Source organism: Antrostomus carolinensis, unplaced genomic scaffold (genome assembly GCF_000700745.2).
Source record: "Antrostomus carolinensis isolate BGI_N321 unplaced genomic scaffold, ASM70074v2 scaffold15383, whole genome shotgun sequence".
Taxonomy (NCBI): Eukaryota; Metazoa; Chordata; class Aves; order Caprimulgiformes; family Caprimulgidae; genus Antrostomus; species Antrostomus carolinensis.
Window position 1 is genome coordinate 3,702 of NW_010305978.1, and position 18,727 is coordinate 22,428.

Below are 18,727 nucleotides of genomic sequence, written 5' to 3' on the forward strand. Positions count from 1 at the left end.
CTCCTCCTTTCTGATATGGGCTGAGACATGGAGCATTACTGCTGGGAAGAATCCAGGCTCCTGAGATGACAGTCCAGGCCTTCAGGAGAGCCATTCAGCACATGGTTTTTCTCTAAAGGTGTAAATTCACTCCTATGGCTGCACTTTGCCAGTTGAGTCTTCGCACTTGGCAGCTGACAGTCATTTAAGGGTGAAGGTCTCCAGCTCAGTCTCAGCCCTGTGGCTCAGGCCATACACCAAAGGCCAAGAAAAAATTGTGTGTTCTGTGCAGGCAGCTTAAAAAGTCACAGGCATCTCCTTCCTGAGGCTCACTCATGGGTGCTCAGCACAGGAAGGAGACTTGGAGCAGGGAGGGAAGGGAGGAGGTGAAGGAAGGAGGCAAGAGAAAAAACCATTGAGAACCATTTGTCTACAGAATAACTCTTCTGCCACTTCCTCCTGCCCTGCACCATCACCGGCTGCTTACTGGTGAGACAGGTACCTCTGGGGGAAGCATGCCTTCACACAACAAGCATCAAACAGCAGGCGTAGGCAGTACAGAAAGGAGAATATTCAGGGAAATACAGGGTTAAGAGAAGTATGCAAAGCTCAAGGGGAGGGGAGGAGAGCACATCTTCAACTGCCCTTCAAGGTTTTTTTGTTAAGGTGTGTGGGGCAGAGATCCACTGAGTAACCGAGATGATGTGGGACTGTGCCACGTCCCCACCTCGGCTGCTGCCATCTCCCTCACACATGAGTTGGATTCACCTGCTGTGCTCCACCTAAGAAGGGGAGGTCCCCAGGACTGCTCTGCAGTGTGCAGGTATACAGCAGCTCTCACGTCGGTCAGATGCATCTGAGTCGAGGACAAGTTCTTGTATGCCATGTCCCAGGTGAGGTCTGGGCAGAGAACTGCTGCTGTCCCTTAAACCAAGCACTGTTTTTAACCCCTCTACAGAGCAATTCAGGGGGTGGCCCAGAGAAGGCCCCACCTTGTTCACCAAGGGTGACAGACTCCTAGAGGCAGCGAAAAAGTACATGAGTACTCTGTTGTCTTCTCCCCGCACTGCAGTGAGGATTCTCTTCTCCAGGCGTTCTGAAGATGAGACATTTGAAACTAAAGGAATCTTCAGGTCCCCCTTGAGAGAACTTGAACATACCCACCAGACTGCACTCCGATTCTCAGACACGGAGGGATGTGGCCCTCTGGCAAGACACTTTGGCCCAACCAGCACGGCGACCGCTGCCTGCTAACCCTCATCAACGTGTCTGCATGAGAGCGGAGCAAGGTTTGCCACAGGGGGAAGTGGAAGGCAGTCACAGAGCGCGGTCACACCCTCCCGTGTACTTCTTCCACACACAGAACACTTTCTCACTTCCTCTGTCTGCAGAGGCCCCCTTCCAAGCGCCCCCACCCCAGGGAACACCTTACACTGCCAACAGGGACAGCAGGCACCACTGCCTCTGCCCCCTCTGCTCACTTGCCAGGATGTCTTCACTCCGCAGCTGCTGTCACTGAGCAGGCTCTGACTGCTGTGGGGTACTAGCTGGAAATGAACACTTCTCAGAGTGGGCCAGGAGATCCTCTCTTTGTGTTTGTGGCTGTGGATAGCACCGTGTTGCTGTGAGGGTCTTGCAGGCAAACTGTCCATTTTCTCATAACTTTCTCATCATCTCGTAACTAAACCGGACCTGACTGCTCTTTAGGCTCTGAGGATCTTTCATGGCAGGTGCCCTCTTAAGCATTCAGGGTAGAGCTGCTTGTGCCACCCCAGGAACTGGTCTTGCCCACATGGAGGGGAAGGGATGGCCCCACCAGTTCGTCCACCTGCCCAAAGATGCAGGGTACAATCCCACTGCATTGGGAGCAGACTGCTTCTCCTTGTTCTTGAGGCAGACACAAAGAAGCAACAAATACATGTTCCAAGGCTGCTAAGAGGTAATTTCTCCCCTGCATGAACTCAAGGGTAAAGAAATTGCTCATGCAGTGTGGACCCAGAAAGTTCATGGCCCTCCTCTGTCTCACATCTTCTCCTTGTGGAGCTAACTAGCTGTTCCCTGGAGCAGGTCTCCACCCCACAAGAAAATGACCAAAAGATTAGGCCAGACAAGACCTTTTTTATCAAGGATGTTATACAGTGGACATTTTCAACTCATAAATACAGTAAAGTATAATTTTTAAGAGCACACAACGCCTTTATGGCACACCCACCTCCGTATTCCTCTCTTCACTTGGAGAAAGATTTCTGCACAGAAATCATTACCAAGCACCAGGTCTGCTCTTGTGTATGGTTATCTGGGAAAGGTGGAGTTATTTGTAACCACTCCTGTTCAAAGAGCATTAACTTTCTTCACCTCGTTTTCTTAAACGTGTGTATATTCTCCTCTTTGGTCTTGTTTATTTCCTCTAACTGCCCTTATTTCCTGCTGTTTCCCAGAGGCATCAAACAGATGTTGTAGGTGGTTTCGCTGGCTTATTATGGTGGGTTTTATATGGCACTGCAAGTTTATGTTCTTCAGATGCAGTTATTCATTAAGAGGAGGGAGGAGAGAGGTATGAATTAGCTAGATATGAACCACCTTGTTGTAATACAGTGTGGAGGTACACTCCAGATGCTGGATTCTGGATCCTGTATGTGGTGTAGTCTCTGACACAACTACCACCACTCATTTCAGATGGTTTCCTCATCTGAGCAACCATAAATTAAAGCTTCTCTTGGAAGTCTGCCTCTGAAATCTCTACTGTTTGCACTTCTTGTTACTCAGTTTGGAAAAAAAAAAAAAAAAAGATTAATGCCCTTAATTTCTTCTGGGAAGTTACTTCAGTAACTGATCAGCAGCTCTGTCTTATGTATGAGGCAGCCTGGTGTAGGGACAGTCCCTAGTACCCTGTTTTAGTGAATAGGCATGCTGCAGTCAAGAAATTCCTTGTGAAGAAAGGCACTTTTTCCTGGAAGTAAATCAGACCTGACTCCCCTGGGACACTACAGGAGACCAGCAAATCTTGGAAAACTTGCCTGTCTTAGATGACTCCCCAAGAAAAGCATCCCACTTGTTCCCCTGTGTCCCGTTGGCACCTATGGTACCATAACCTTTACTGACACATTTTTAAGTGATGCAAACGCTAACTTTCCACCTTGTCTTCTGATTCTCAGGAAACACCAGCTGGAAAAAGAATAATGGAAGATTGTACAGACACAACTAATAGCTCCACTTGCACAGAAATTCCCTACAAAGACAGTAAGACACTTCTCGTTGCTGTTTACAGCATCGTTTTTGCCATAGGCCTTCCAGCAAATTGCTTAACTTCCCTGCTTACATTTATACAAATCCAAAGGAATAAAGTAATTGCCATCTACATTTTCAGTTTATCATTGTGTGAGCTGATGTATTTAAGTACTTTGCCTCTGTGGATTATCTACGTTCAAGATGAGCACCAGTGGAATATGGGGGTCATGGCTTGCAAAATAACAGGATTCATCTTTTTCTGTAACATATACATCAGCATTCTGCTTTTGTGCTGCATTTCTGTGGATCGTTACGTGGCACTGGTGTATGCACTGGAATCAAGGGGGAGAAGAGGACAGACAAAGGCAATCATAATAGTGTGTTTTCTCTTTGTTGTGGTTGCAGTAATCCACACTCCAGTATTTTACATGGAAGATAATCTACAACATGGGAATAAGACGACTTGCTTTGAGACTTTGCCCCTTGACATAAGATTGGCTTCTTTCAGCTTTGCCAGATTCCTATTTGGATTTGCCATACCTTTCACAATCCTCATTTTCACAAACTACAAAATTTTCCAAAGTACAAAAACAAGCAGCAGCTTGACTTGTCGACAAAAAGCCAAAGTGAAGTATCTGGCTATCGCCATTATTGTCATTTTCCTGATCTGCTTTGCTCCCTACCATGTGGTACTCATAATAAGATCCATATACTTTATGTTTCATCAAAATTGCTCATGTCCATTTGAAAAAGATATATATTCAATTTTTACAGTGTTTCTGTGTTTAGCTACTGCAAACAGTGTTGCTGATCCAATCATCTACGTGCTGGTTAGTGAAAACGTCAGAAAAGACTTTTGTAGGAGTCTGAGAAGATGGAGATTGAACTCAACCAGGCTGAATTCATCCATTAATCACAAGACTGACAGCTAAGACAAGAAAATAAAGAAATACCAGATTCATGTGACATTCAAAAGACCTGTAATCAGGGCAAAGACCAAGAAAGTGGCAGCTAGCAGTTAGGTGCTGACACAAATAAGAAGTTCCCAACAGCAGCTGCGGGCTGCAGACTGCAGCACACAAGTACTTACATGCCAACGCCTGTAGGAAGTTTTGTCACAGTACCTGGGCCAGCAGCTCCTTCAGGATGCTACAGAAATGATACTTCTTATTTCTGTTTGTCTCCTACTATAAAGTTTGTGCACCAGTATCATTGGTGAAAATGTTCCTTTGTAAGGACATGTGAAATAAACCGAGTAATATACTGTGACTCAAACTGAAATTTTAAAAGCTCATTTTTTGGACTGGCTCTTTTCCTCATATAAATTCAGGACCAGATTTTTCTTGAGATGGACAAAAAAAAAATCCCTGCTGAGGAGAACAATGTAGGCCCCATTCTTATTGTCAAAATTTTTAGTTCTTGAGGAGATACGTGTTCAGGTTCTCATACATGTGCTCTGTTGTTAACGTTTGTGGTTAACCAGTGGAAAATATTAAAAATGAGGAAGTCTTTCAACAAGAGCCTTGAAAATGTTCCTAACAGTTCAGTGTGCAGTTTTATCTACCTTGCACATTCTGGGGAGAATTAGAGGGCAAAACAGTGGCCTGATACCACAGACCAACAGTACTTCTACTGTTGGTCTTCAAACTAAAATAATCTGGATTAGTCAAGAAACTGCATTGTCCTGAAATTCTTCAAATGTACAATCCTAATGCTTGACATTTTACAATTAGTACATTTTACTTGTTTTGGAGTTAAATCTAGAATGCACTGAAGTATATAGAAAATGTATACATTTCCAAATGGTGTCATGGACTATTTTTATGCTGTCTCTGAACGTTTGTTGAACTTGTGTTTCACTGCTGACTAAGCTAACACTTCCCTTTTGGTACTGATCCAGCTCTTACCGTATGGAAGTCCATACCTTGACTAAGAGTTAAGTGCCTCCCTGACAAGGAAGGGCTGGCAGCATGGAGAACGCAGTCCCTTCTCCCCAGAGATGGGAACTCCCTCCAACACGTTGGTGGTGCACACGTGAGACTGGGCTGGAGCAGATTTTGTTGTTGCTGCTGCCACCTTCGCTATGAATAGATTATTGACGGTAGTTTCCTGGGCCTTCAAACTAGAAATGAAAAAATAAGAACTATACAAATCTGACAAGATTTACCTAAACAGCTTATTCATATTTTTATGTGATCAAAGTAAAGCAGGCAAAGATCATGAATCAGTTGGATCTTTATTTGAGTACAAGTTTGTAAAGTGTTTCACAATGTCATTGTTTCATCTGTAACGTTGCATTTCTGTAATATTTTTAAACTGTTCACATTTCTGAATTGAACTAACAGCCAATGTTAATGTAAATACAATACTTGTTAATGTTTTAAAATTGTCATAGGTATTTCTGTATATTATGCTTTATTCTTACACACTTTTGCAAAGAAGCATTGTGCCAAAATGGCATTTCCTCAAGTTTTTGTATTTATGACATATTTAATTTTTTTACTATTTAATGACTCCTCTGGTTTCTACCTATGAAACGCTTGTGTCCTCAAAAGTAGTTCACATAATACTGAATCGAAACAGAGACTGTTTCCTGGAAAAATGTGAAATTCTGTCATGATGCTAATTAGCAAACTGTGGTTTTGTATTTTCACACGCATCCCAGAGATCACACTCTCTAAGGTATCGAGGAGAGATCTGCAATGTTTTGAATATGTGTAACTTTGCTGAAAATCAAACTTTCCATTACTAAAAAAAACAGTAGCAGGCGTTGCTCGTAACAGCCCCAGTCAGCCAGAGCATTGGTGATTAATCTCTGAAGACATATATGCAAACTGCCCCAACCTCAGGATTTTCATAGTCTAAATGTAAAACTTGATGAAAAATAGCAGTGAATTTAGAAGAAAACAAAGATACAGACTTCTGAACTGATTTAAATGGATGCAGATTAGATACCCAACTCAATGCATTTTGAAATCTGTCTGTTTTTCCTTCGATAAAATGTGTCTTTACAGCAACCAGTATTGGAGCCCACTGCCATAGGTGAAGGGGACAGGGATTAGCAGGGTCTGATGCAACATCTGTAATTCTTTTGTTTTACCTAATGTACATGCTGTTCTAAATTACTATATCATTATGCATCTTCTTTTAATGAAAATCCTAGGAGCTTCTTTGTTTAGAAACACTCTGAAATAAAAGCCTCAGGGGAGACAAAGTCCTATGCAGTCTGATCTAACTTTGAAGATGACCTAGATGATCTCCAGAGTCCTTTCCAAACTAAAATATTCTGTGAAAGATCTGAAGGGATTAGGGACCAGGTACCAAGCAATGTATCCACACAGAAAAACTGCAAATTCTGACTTCTTTGGATAAACAGAAAAGCAGCTTTATGTCTGAGGACATCGAGAAATGCTGTTTCCACATTGTTAAACTATTCCATCAGATAACCCAGCTGTTTCTCACATGATAATTTGCAGCATGCGATCTGTTTTGTCACACAGTGCCTGACTGTGCCATACAGGCAAAAGAAGGGTCTCAGCACTGGGACACTTGCTAGAGACACAGCAGAGGACACTACTCAGGTCAGAGGAGCTCCGAAGGGCGGATGGATTGTGTGGATCTCCCCATCCCTTCCTCCAGCAGTGAGCCTGGAGGGACTGCTTTGTGCCATGAACAAAGGTTCATCTACTACATCAGATCTGCAGTTCTCAGCCCAGCTACTTGGATCTGTCCCCCAACTTCTTCAACTCAGTTTAAGCTATAAAATGACTTGGAGAGAGTACAGAACCAAACCTAGGCCGTGCTTCCCAATTTGATCTCTAGATGGCCAAGTCTTCACTTGTATGGCTCAGAGCGGGTAAGTCACTCACCAGTGTAATGGGGGTGAGATCTGAAAATTTCACTCTTTTGTATTCAGTATTTACTCAGGTATAACTTCCATAATTTGATTTAAAGAAGAGTGGGCTACTTAATAAATAAAACAGGATTTTAGTTTTACATGTGTCTCAGACATTCATAATGTCTATGAGGTAAGTGAATTGCTGATTATTTTAAGCATGACTGTCAACCATGAAGTGAATAACTTCTGGCTATGAACTAGATCTGGCCAAACTAGCTGTTGCAGACAATATATCTGATTTGTTTGTTTATTCATCAATTTTAAGTTATTTCTAAATACTGCATTTTTTAAGTCATTGTTTGGGGTAACTCACTTATAAAACTATTCCTAAGGAATGCTTTCATGATCACTATTAAATTTTGCTTCAAAAACTACTTACACAAGCCAGGAAAAAATCAGATATTAACTCAGACTCTCTAAGTGTGACAGAATTTCATCTGCAATTGGTGACCCAGTAGCTGGTCTGATTTAGTCCCTGCTGTCATTTACAACCCAACGTCAAATTTCTGTTGAGAGTTGAGTGATGAACCTAACTCAGAGTCAGACTTTCAAAACCATCCACAGTCTAATAGCTTTTATTTGTGAGCATGTTGTCTCCCTACAGGTCACGCGATGGGGGTCCTTTTAGGCATCATTTCACTTTCATATAGTGAAATGATGCCAAAGTTACCTCACAGGATGGAATATTTGCCTTATTTTCAAAACAGCACAAACTAAAGGTAGCAAATAAGGGTGGGGGGATTGCATGAAACAGATGCAATTATTTTTTTAACCTCTTTGGTGTGCAGGGAAGCATACAGGTGGTAGTATCCCCAAAGCTGGATCTCCCAGTGTGTCTTCTGCAACTAGTGTCTAGAGAGGAGGACACCTCCCAGTCCTTTCCATCTCTTCTGGTGCCTCCCGGGGTGGTTTGCTTCCTGCTGCCTTCCCTCTTTCCCCTGGACAATGAACCTTTGCACAGGAGACTTTGCTTCTCATACTTTATTTGCACCAGGGATGCAGCGTGGCCTCATGACATGCAATCTTCAAGTGAAACCAGTGTGAACCACTAAACAGAGAAATCTGTTATCCCAAATTAGACCAATACTAATATCCTGGTAATAGATGTTAGTTGCTGCCATCATGAACAACTGGTAAGAAAAAGTAGGACTCTCAACTCATTATGTCTCATTGCTGTAATTCAGATCACTGATAACTTCTAGAGTTTTACTCTCTTACTCCATCCTGTAAGAAATGCACAGAGATAACAAAGCAAAAACCAGCCTTGCAGACAGATGGAAAGTCTGCTGAGGAGAGATGATGAGCTATGTGGTAAGAATTTCACAGAACATCACATGAATATTGTCTACATGAGCAACCTCAAAATAAACGCTCTCAGTACACCATGAAACAATCCATCCTGTTTGGCAGCCTCCATCTGTGACAGGGCCCATGCATTTCAGCCCGTGATCAGAGTATCCCCTGTATGTTCAAAGGTCTGTCTTGAAATATTTTCTTGAGGAAGGCGAAGAATCAAAGAGAAGAGAGATACTGTGGGAAAAGGGTGTTGTACAAGTCCTGAAAAGCCTTTTAAACCTGAAGTCGCAGATGTTCTGAACAAGTATGCAAATACTTGCGTGTTCAGAAAGCTACTTACAAATGCATCAGTCTGTATCACAGTTCCCCATCTGTAAAATGGGACACTTCTTCCCTTGAGCATTGTCTATTAAAATACAAGCCCTTGTAGGAGATACTAGAAAGAGTGAGTAGGTGTATGGTATGTATATTCCGAGCTTACTGCAACAGGGCAGTGAACGGCGTGAAGGCAAATATAAGGTACTAAAGCACAAATTCTAATGAGTCAGTACTTTCAGAGTCAGATTCAAAGCACTTTATTTGCTTCTCTTTATGCTGGGATATCAGAAAAAAAAAAAAAAATGCAGACTTTGATTTTACGTTTGGGTCTCCTTCTAATATGGGCACTAGACCCTTGGGGACTTCGCTCTCGGATTTTATCCTTGCTGGGATATTTTGGTGTTTGGTGGTGTTTTGTTGCTCCCAAAAGGTAAAAGAATACCCACCCACACAGTTGACTTCCAAACTGGAAACACCCAGGGCCAAGCGCTCACACAGCTCATAGTACCTGTCCAGGTACAGAACTGAAAACCATCAGTAACACCAATAGCATTTGCTGTTGCAATATCTGTAGACAGCAGGCCACCAGTAATCATCTCTAAAATCCTTCGTGCTTTGAGATCCATCCATGTGGATGCTGCCTCTCAAGTTCTTCCCTTCCTGGCACTATTTTTGTGGGTTGGGAAGCACTTTCTGAGCACCAGATTTCTGGAATGGGTCTCTGACAGTGTAAGCCTGATATGCTTGAAGCAACAAGACTTACTTATTTGATTAATTTACAGGACTGTTTTGTCTTTCGTAAATATAATCGAGAAGACTGGGCTCACGCTACTCACTACAGGTAGTTTTTATTATGGTATGTTTGACATCTACAGGTGACTTAACAATATGTTGGATAAAAGACATTTGGTAAGGTATTAAAAAAAAAAGTTTTTCATTTTTCATTTAGCTGCATGTATGGTTCCTCTCTACCCGGAATTATTTTGTTCAAATCTTTCTTAAACTAAGGCTTATGAAAATGGACAGTCCATAGCTCTCAGTGGCATGGTGTACTTAACTCTACACAGCTTGCAGGAATAGCTGTGTCCCGGAGATAACAAATGCACAAGCCTCAAACTAACCGCAGGACTGGATGCAGCAATAAGCAAAAGGAAAATAAAAGCACATTAAATAACAAGGGAACTCGGGAGTATCACAGAATCACACAGAATCACAGAACGTCAGGCTGAGGGAGCTGGGTCTCTTTAGCTTGGAGAAGAGGAGACTGAAGGGTGACCTAATTAATGTTTATAAATATGTTAAGGGTGAATGTCAGGAGGATGGAGCCAGGCTCTTCTCAGTGATGCCCAATGGTAGGACAAGGGGCAATGGGTGTGAGCTGGAACACAGGAGGTTCTGCTTAAACTTCAGAAGGAACTTCTTTACTGTGAGGGTGACAGAGCACTGGAACAGGCTGCCCAGGGAGGGTGTGGAGTCTCCTTCTCTGGAGAGTATGACTGACTTCTTGCTTTCTCGACTCTTACTGTGGGAATGGCCCATCAACAGAAGGCAGCAGATTCTAGCCAGACCACACACAAATCTGAAATTTCTGTCAGAAACAAGGGAAGTGGGGTGAGTGGGGAACTTCCTTTGTACATGGGGGTGTGGAGGAGATACAGACAGACTGTCAGGTAATAATAGAAAAGATTTGATAGGAAATGAAAGGTCAGCAGGTAACTTCAGTACTCCACAAAAGCAGAATGCAAAGGCGTGTGTGATTTTATAACTCAGCATGGGGCTTTCCCTGGCAAGCAGCTGAGTGGACCCTGCTTGCTTTATTCAAGGACAAGTCACTCACTCTTCTGTCCAGAAATGTTTCCTTCTCATGAGAGGGAAGAAGCTGGAAATTATATTAAATATTTGTCTTTTTGTTTTCTTAGCACTGAGTTTCAGATACTAGAACCATTTCTTAATCAAATTCCAAGATGTGAAATAACACTGTACAAGGAAAAATCACAGAAAACAATATTTTTTCTCCGGAGATACTGAAAACCAGTACAAGTGAATTGACATGAAGTTAAACCAAAGTGGTGAAACCAGTCCTCCTCCCCTTAAGGTTGTGGAAAACTAAATGTGAATCTGAACTTGTTTTTTGCTGGTCTATAGCTTCAGATTATAATGACTTCAAACCTTCAGAATTTTGAGATTTTTTTATGTAGAAATGTAGTTTGGATATATCCATGATGTAAAGTAATATCAATGTATAATCTTGACTCATCAGTGGTTCAGCATCATATGTCTAACTGACTGACATGATGAAAAGTTTTTATGAAAGCAACATATCATTCAAATATTCTGAACCACATAGCAGAAGTTTCATTTCAGAAATTACTCTGAGAAGTTAATTCCCCTTTTCTATACTTTCAACTTTTGTTTTGGATAAAGGTATTTGTGTTTTGCAGTGTAATTCAAGCCCCGATTATGACACAGGATGATGTTTTTCCAGGAGTTTGATGTAGTCACAAGAGGGCACCAGACTCTAGCCTATTTCTCCTGCTGGCATTAGAATCATAGAATCATTATGGCTGGAAAAGATCTCCAAGATCATCAAGTCCAACCGTCAACCCAACACCACCATGTCCACTAAACCATGCCCTGACGTGCCATCTCTACACATTTTTTTAACACCTCCAGGGATGGTGACTCCACCATTTACCAGGGCAGCCTGTTCCAACACATGAGTCCATGGTGGACTTCACATTACAAGGAAGGGAAAAAAAAAAAAAAAAGAGTATTTTATATCTCTTAAGTTTGCAGCCTGTAGTCATAAACTTGCAAGAATTCGTGCTGCTGGGTAAAAGAGTCTGTACAGAGGCACGTGTGTGTGCCCACGCTTACCACGCAGATAGCTGTTGAGGCAGACACAAGATGGGGTTATAACATTTATTCTGCTATGGCAGAAACACACAACCTTTTTCAAATGGTGGCTACAGACAGGCAGAAAAACAAGAAGAAAAACAAAACAGAACTGAAGAGCACTGGAACAGGCTGCCCAGGGAGGCTGTAGAGTCTCCTTCTCTGGAGACATTCAAGACCTGCCTGGACGCCTTCCTGTGTGATCTCATTTAGGTTCCTGCTCTGGCAGGGGGATTGGACTAGATGATCTTTTGAGGTCCCTTCCAATCCCCAACATTCTGTGAAAACAATCAAGAAAAATAATGGGGAGAAAAAGAGAGAGTCAGTTCCCTTGTATCACACAATAAAAACCAGGGGATGATGGAACTTTTGCCGGGATCTGTCCATGAGTCCCTGGAGAGGATGTAAGTGGCAAGAGGCAAACATACCATCTAAGGCATGCAGCTGAGCCAGCCCCTGTGGTATGGAAACACCCAGCAAATTCTAAACAACTCTTTCAGGAGCCCCACTCTGCCCCCCTGCCTCAGAAAACCATACTCCACATCATCCTGCACCACTGCTCACTGCAGCTCTGGTGACTTTATTCCAAGTCTATTGACATTTGGTGCTATTTGTTAGTCAGATTAAGTAAGGCAAATTAAAGCTTTATTATTCTGTTAACATTAGACATGTTGAAATGATTGCTGGGAAACCACTGGCTACTGACAGAGCACCAGGAGATAGGCCTCTACATTGCTTTATTGCTATGAAAGTCAAAGGTGCTGTTCCCATCATGGCACAGGACCTGAGCAGAGAACAAGATCAGCTCACGGTCTGTTATCTGTGCTCATACTCATGCTTCTAATTGGGTTAACCCTTTAACTTGATAAGGCAGGCAAGCATTAGCAATCATTCTCTTAGGAGAAAATAGGGTAAAAAAACCTCATATTTTTAATATGCTTTTTCACACTCTAGCTTACTACTTCTTATACTCATTTTTTAATATCCGCATTAAACTATAATTGCTATGTTCCTACTATAATTTATGATATATTTTTTCCTGCAGACTAACTGTGTAATTCAGGTAAGTTGCCATCAAATCAACATAAGCAATAATTTGTGGATACAGTATGTTTTCCAGTTTAACCTATTGATTCACCAGACTCTAAAACAAAATGTGAAAGAGATCCAGACACTCCAACAAGCCATCACAACTTTCATCTACTCTTACAAGGAGCACAGAGGGTCAATTTAACTTGCAGATAAAGTGTTAACTTCTATACCAGCATATTTCTCTTACAGATGTTTAAATTTATTCACCTTGTTATTAATGATGGGTCTGAGAAAAATCACATTTCACTAATGCTGTCAATGGCTTGTTACTAAAGTCTCAACCACCAGAATTAAGTTACTGCAAAAGAAACTTAGTGTTGTTATTTTTCTCCTTTTTTCCTCTGGTTTTCATGGTCCAAAGGCTTAACAACTGTAAGGCAAACTTACAAATAAACAACCGACCTACATATTCTTAAAAGTTTTGTTAGCTTTAGCCGTGCTTTTGAATTGTAACTCTCCAGTTTGCCACCACTGCAGAAATTAGTTTCCCACCGGTATTGTAATTTCAGGGACACAGCTTCTAGAAACAGCAGTGCCTTCCGAAAGACTGGTTTCAAGAGCAAAACACTTAATATCAAAAGATGCAGAACAGCAAAGGTGTAAACCTCAAATCTGGCCTAAAAGATCTGAAAGCCACACTCTAATATATGTTCAAGGATATATGAAAAAGGAATTATTCATTAACTTCTTCAGTTTGCAATCGCTTCGGGCTATTCTGTTCTTACAGCATCTGCAGTTTCCAAAGGAAGGTAGAGGTGGTGAGTGAAAAGAAGCTCTTCACATGCACAGCACAAACACACTCATCAGAAACAGATTAACTCCCGAGATTAAAATATGGTACTTAGCTTGCTGCAAGGAAAGGAATACCTTGTGTAGTGACAGGCTGCACATGTTTTTTGAGCTTGTGGGTGCTATTTAATAGTAGATGCTTAGTTGCTATAGCAACTGTCATACCCTATGGTATTTATGCTTAGATATGGAACACATATTTTAAGCAGCACCAGACAACATGGCATTCAAGTGTCCAAAATGTATGTTTATAAGAAAATTCCTGTTATGAAGCAAGTGTGTTCCTCTAGTTATTAGAAAGTCTTTATAACGCAACACTTCGGCAACAACAAAACAATCTTGTCGCTCACAACCATAAAACAGAACTACCAAGATGATCCAGAAGAGGGCTTAGAAGCCTTAAAATAAAACCCCAAACAACATGAAGCACTTCAAAAATCCATCTTTGCTGGCTGCTACTGCATAATCTGGAGACTTTTGTTGTTTGGTACAGTGCACGGTGCTCTGCCACTAGAGGTTTCTAGTGTAGTTTTAATAACTCGCTAGGTACTGCTTTGAAAGTCTTCACTTTGCAACACCTGGGCTTTGTTCCTACCACAGACATCCACTACAGCACAAAGCCACACACTGGTCTCTGCCTGCCAGGGTGCATATGCATTCTTTGTGGTTTCATGGCTGGACCTTCCCAAGCATGCTTTGTAGCCCCTTTGGCTTTCGTAGTTTTACCCATCACCTGCCACACAGAATATACGTCCTCTGAATTGGCTGGCAACTGTAAATCTTGCCCCAAACACTTATTTTATTTTTATTTTGTCACATCTTGGTGGTTGAGGAGCATAAACAAATGTTGTAGTATGAAGGCATTCTTTCTTTCACGTCCTTTCCACTAAGGGAAACTGATGGCCAGTAACTTTTCCAGCTGCCTGCAAAGGGTCCTTCACTTTAACACAACCACTTCAGCCAGGCAGGCTAAAAGAGCCTGCAGACTAAGACAAGCCTAACAGCTTTCCTGTGTCCTGTTTCCACTGTATTTCCTGCAGTCAAAAATATTAACACCTCTTCTTAGCAATTTATTATTCGTTCCACAGCATTACTAGCTGACTTGGATAAACACAGTGGTGCTGGTTTTATCTCACAGAGCTTCTGAGTCTTTACAAGTTCTTCCAAAGAACTCCTCGTTCCTTAGCTCATGTCGTCCCTAATCCCCCTGGCTTCCTACTAGATGGATCAGATACCCACAGCCATAAAACCTACAGCCTGAGGCTGGTGGCCTGAGGCAAACAGGTTGCTGCCGAAGAACAGATTTGCTTTGCCACTATTGTACTGACAGCCACACACCTTCCCTCCCTCCCATCACCTGTCTACTACTGCTCTTCAGTTTTCCACCAGCACAAGCACCCAGCTGAGCCAATACAGAGCCAGCCAACTCTTGCCATATTCAGTCATGTATTAGCTGGTGCACGGATTAGTCGGTGTGATGAGTGCCCTGACTATACTATTCTCATTCCCTAAGCCACTAACATTTGATGCCGGCATCATTATCATCCAACATCAAGGCCACAAATGCTCACTCACTTACTATGAATGCTTTGGTTTGTTTTACAGGCACCAGATGTCGACTGTTCTTTGTCCAATCCCCCCTACAGGTACAGCAACAGCCTCTCCAGGCTCAGAGCAGTGAAGGAGAAGCTCACCCTCACTAAAGGCCGAGTAGAACTTCCAGCCACCTTTGGTGGTCCACGCATGAACATGCTGTAACGACACAAAAACACTGTCTCTTAAATTCAGTGCGCTGTGACTGCACACCGCACACAATTAAGTTGTATCCTGTACCTGGCTTACGGGGCCCAGCTGAGCTGCTACAACAGGCTTACTTCTTAGGGAACAGCCACATTTAATTACCCTCCTTGGCCTTTCTTCCATCTGCTCCTGGACGTTTTAGGCTAGCTCTGCTGCAAGAATGTGCTTGTCTGCAGAAGCACTCAGCACTGTTTCATAATGCTGCCTATCTCAGAGGTAATCAGAATTTGCCAGGTTAGGCTTAAAGGAAACAGTACATTATGAATGGGCCTCCTGCCCTATTCTGGAGCCAAATTAAAAAGACAAACATATCTTAAACGCTTTAATCAAACAGTAATTATGAGAGAAACAATACAGACTCAGAGCAAGTCCACGTTGTCTTTAGCAGGCAGAGGCAAGCAAGCTCTGTCCCTGTTCTGAACCACCGGGATCACAGCCAAAACTCTTCCAAACCTCAGGCAGTCGCGCCGGCACAGCACAGCGCTCGAGCTCACACACACCTCGTCTCTCAAGAAGGCTCGCTAGCCAGAGCACAGCACTGCACTGACGACAGCTCACGGCTTCCAGTTCAGGGCTGAGTCATGTCTGGTTGGCTCCAAACACCGGCAGTGCAAGCACACATTTTCCTGCCTCTGACTGCACAGTTGTACTCTGAACTATTCGCCCAGCTACATAAACCCCAGGGCCCTCAGAGCAGAGGCAGAAAACACTGCAGCCACACAGCAGTGCCGAGTGGAAGATGCTTCATTGTCAGCTCGGTATTGGTTCAGACAAGACTCCATCCTATCTCACTGAAACTATTTGTTTCAAAGCTTAAGCAACCTCCTGACTAATTTTCCTACCCTCTTTATCTGAGGGCTTGCAAGCCACCGGTTGAGAAATACTGCGCTAAGCCTCATACAAACAACAACTAAGACACAGTGCCTGTCAGAGCCCAAGAAACACTGCCTTGGAGGGACCTTTCCACAGGCTAGAAATAATATCAGTGCAAGGATCCAGTGGAAAGTGAGGAACTTCACTCTGCATATATTTCTGTTTCTTATTCACCTATATAAAGATTATCTGAATTAGCCCTTTAAAAGTATTAAAATTTGCTATAATAATTTGTAATGTGGAAATGTGATGGACAAAGATCTTTTGTGCAGCTTGAAATTGCACATATAAACTGGAAATTTCAACTTCTGTTGTTGTTGTTTTAAAAGCACAGTTGCAGCCCTGGTCTCAGACACTGAGTTCCTATTAATTTCTGTGGTTTTATAAACACCATCCAACTCTAAACCAGCCTTCCCATCATCGCTGATGTGCGACAGTCTGGCTAGCTCAGCAGGGGCTGAGCAGCTCTGAGGAAGGAGCAGCAAAGCTTCTGAGGCATCAAACCCAGCCCAGCACAGGCTTGCTCCAGAAGGGAAGGAAGGGAGCTGGGAGGGAAGGAGTAGTGGCTGATTTCCAACAAGCGTAGCACGCAGGTCACACCACCCGGTACCAGCCACCGCTGGAGGAAGAGAAAAGCCAGGCTGCCAGGAGAGCAGAGTCTGGCAGAGCAGGCAGGCTGTGGGATGGGGAGAGCCAGAGCGGGCTGCCAGCCCCCCCCCCCGCCCCCCCCGCCGCTGCTGCTCAGACGCAGGGGAGGCAGCACGGCCAGAGCCTGTGTGCACAGGCAGCTCTTGCAGACTGAAGCTGGGCCCGTCCTCCCCGTGCACGTCCAGCACAAGCTAACCTCTGCCCAGCCAAGGGAAGGGGCTCCGGGCAGCGGCCCCACTTGACTCAGCCCTCCTGTTCTGGGGCTCCAGCTCAAATAAGCCCCACCACACGCTAAGGATGGATCTCCACCTTGGACCCACTCAGGGAAGGTCCAAGCAATGCCTGTTCCTGCTAAACCAGCTCTGTACCTGCTGTTTTCACAGAAAAAGGGCATCCTGTTCACCCCTCTTGGGCAACCACACTTTAATAAAGGCTTCCAGTGGTTTTAAATCCCCTCAGGACTGCCGCTCACTCTGAAGATTTTGCTGGGTGCCAGTGGTGACCCATCTTCCCTGGAGAGATCTGCTGAGCTGGTTTGCATCTCTTCCCTGTCACCTGTGTTACTTATTTCATCACCAAGCAGGTTGCTCTGCAAGGTCTCACTAGGTGCAATGCCTCTCAATTGTCTAGCAGTTTTGAGTACATATTCTGAACCACCTTGCCATTTAAGTCTCCTGCCATTTCTGACTAGTATTTTTTCCCTCCTTTTTCTCTTATTTTTTGTATGCAGTAATTGTCTTGATTTCAGTTTCTTTGCAGATGTTTCTTTCCAGTTCTGCTCCATGCTTTGTCTGTAGAACTTCAACTTGAATTTAGGCATCAGTTCTGCTATTGCTTGCAGATTACCTTAACTGTGAAAGTTTCATGAGCTGAGATAGCTTTCTCAATATATAAATCTCTGTTTGGGAAATTACCAGGTTTTCACCCGTTCTTTTTAATTCCGCTGTTAAAATTTCATTTAGTGAAGCCAGTAGGAGGATGAAAAACTTTAGCACGTAGCTAAAATTTGATCATTCTCTTTACCGCATTGTGATTACAATGCAATTAAATTCTTTATAACACTATTTTAGTCCTATCAGAGATCATTTGCTTTCTAGTAAATTCTTTGGGCTGTATTGTTTTGCATAGGTCCATCCAGATTTTTCCAGTTTAACTTTGCAAGTTTTGTTTCTCACACATGTGAGTTGTTTTCTCCCAAGAATAATCAAATCTTGTCACAGCTCAATGAGGCATGGCTTTTCAGACTGCTGAGAACCTTTCACAATTTTTGTTTCGGTGGCTTAATCAGAAACGTAGATGATGTAGTTTTTAAGCCATCAGACATCCTTTCATTTCACTGGAGAATTTATTGGGGAAAAAAACCTCCACAAACAAAAGTATCAAGACCCTCTCATTGTATCTAAAAAAAACCCCCAACAAACAGAAAATGAGAGGGAAACTCATACACCTTATTATACAGATGATGCTATGAACCAGTGAACCCTTGTAGCAGTGATCCTGCAGGCAACAGCACACGCACTGCCTCACAAGGGAAGTTCAGAGAGGCTCAAAGGATTCAGAGAGGCAGGATTTATTGTGGGATTACCTATTTGAATTCTTTGCGGCGAAACCAGAAGTCAGTGTCAAGCTGAACAGAGCATGAGAACATCTCTCTTCGTGGGATTCTTTTTTCCAAAGTTTTGACTCGTATTTTTGCACCATGATGTCATTTATGCAGTAGAAATTAAAAAAATAAAAAAAAAAAAAAAAAAAAAAAAAAAAAAAAAACAAGGGGAAATACTGCACTTCGTAGCCTGTCTTGTCCCACAAGCTGACCTTGTTTCGCTATGGAACTGTTCCCTCCTCACGCTTTCTCCTACAGCTCTCTGCTGTTCACAGCCCTTCCCACCGAGCCCCAGCCCCGACCCCCTC

The 18,727-nt window shown here is 42.9% G+C and overlaps 1 protein-coding gene across 1 annotated transcript; it reads left to right on the forward strand.

Moving 5' to 3' along the window:
- The first annotated feature begins 3,158 nt into the window (after nt 1-3,158).
- GPR132 (G protein-coupled receptor 132) lies at nt 3,159-4,139 on the forward strand. Its single transcript, XM_010164970.2, has one exon. The coding sequence runs from the start codon at nt 3,159-3,161 to the stop codon at nt 4,137-4,139; it is 981 nt and encodes a 326-aa protein (XP_010163272.2).
- Nucleotides 4,140-18,727: the final 14,588 nt, after the last annotated feature.

What these genes read in the sequence shown, in the direction of transcription:
- GPR132 (XM_010164970.2), top strand. Translation starts at nt 3,159, where the DNA reads ATGGAAGATTGTACAGACACAACTAATAGCTCCACTTGCACAGAAATT.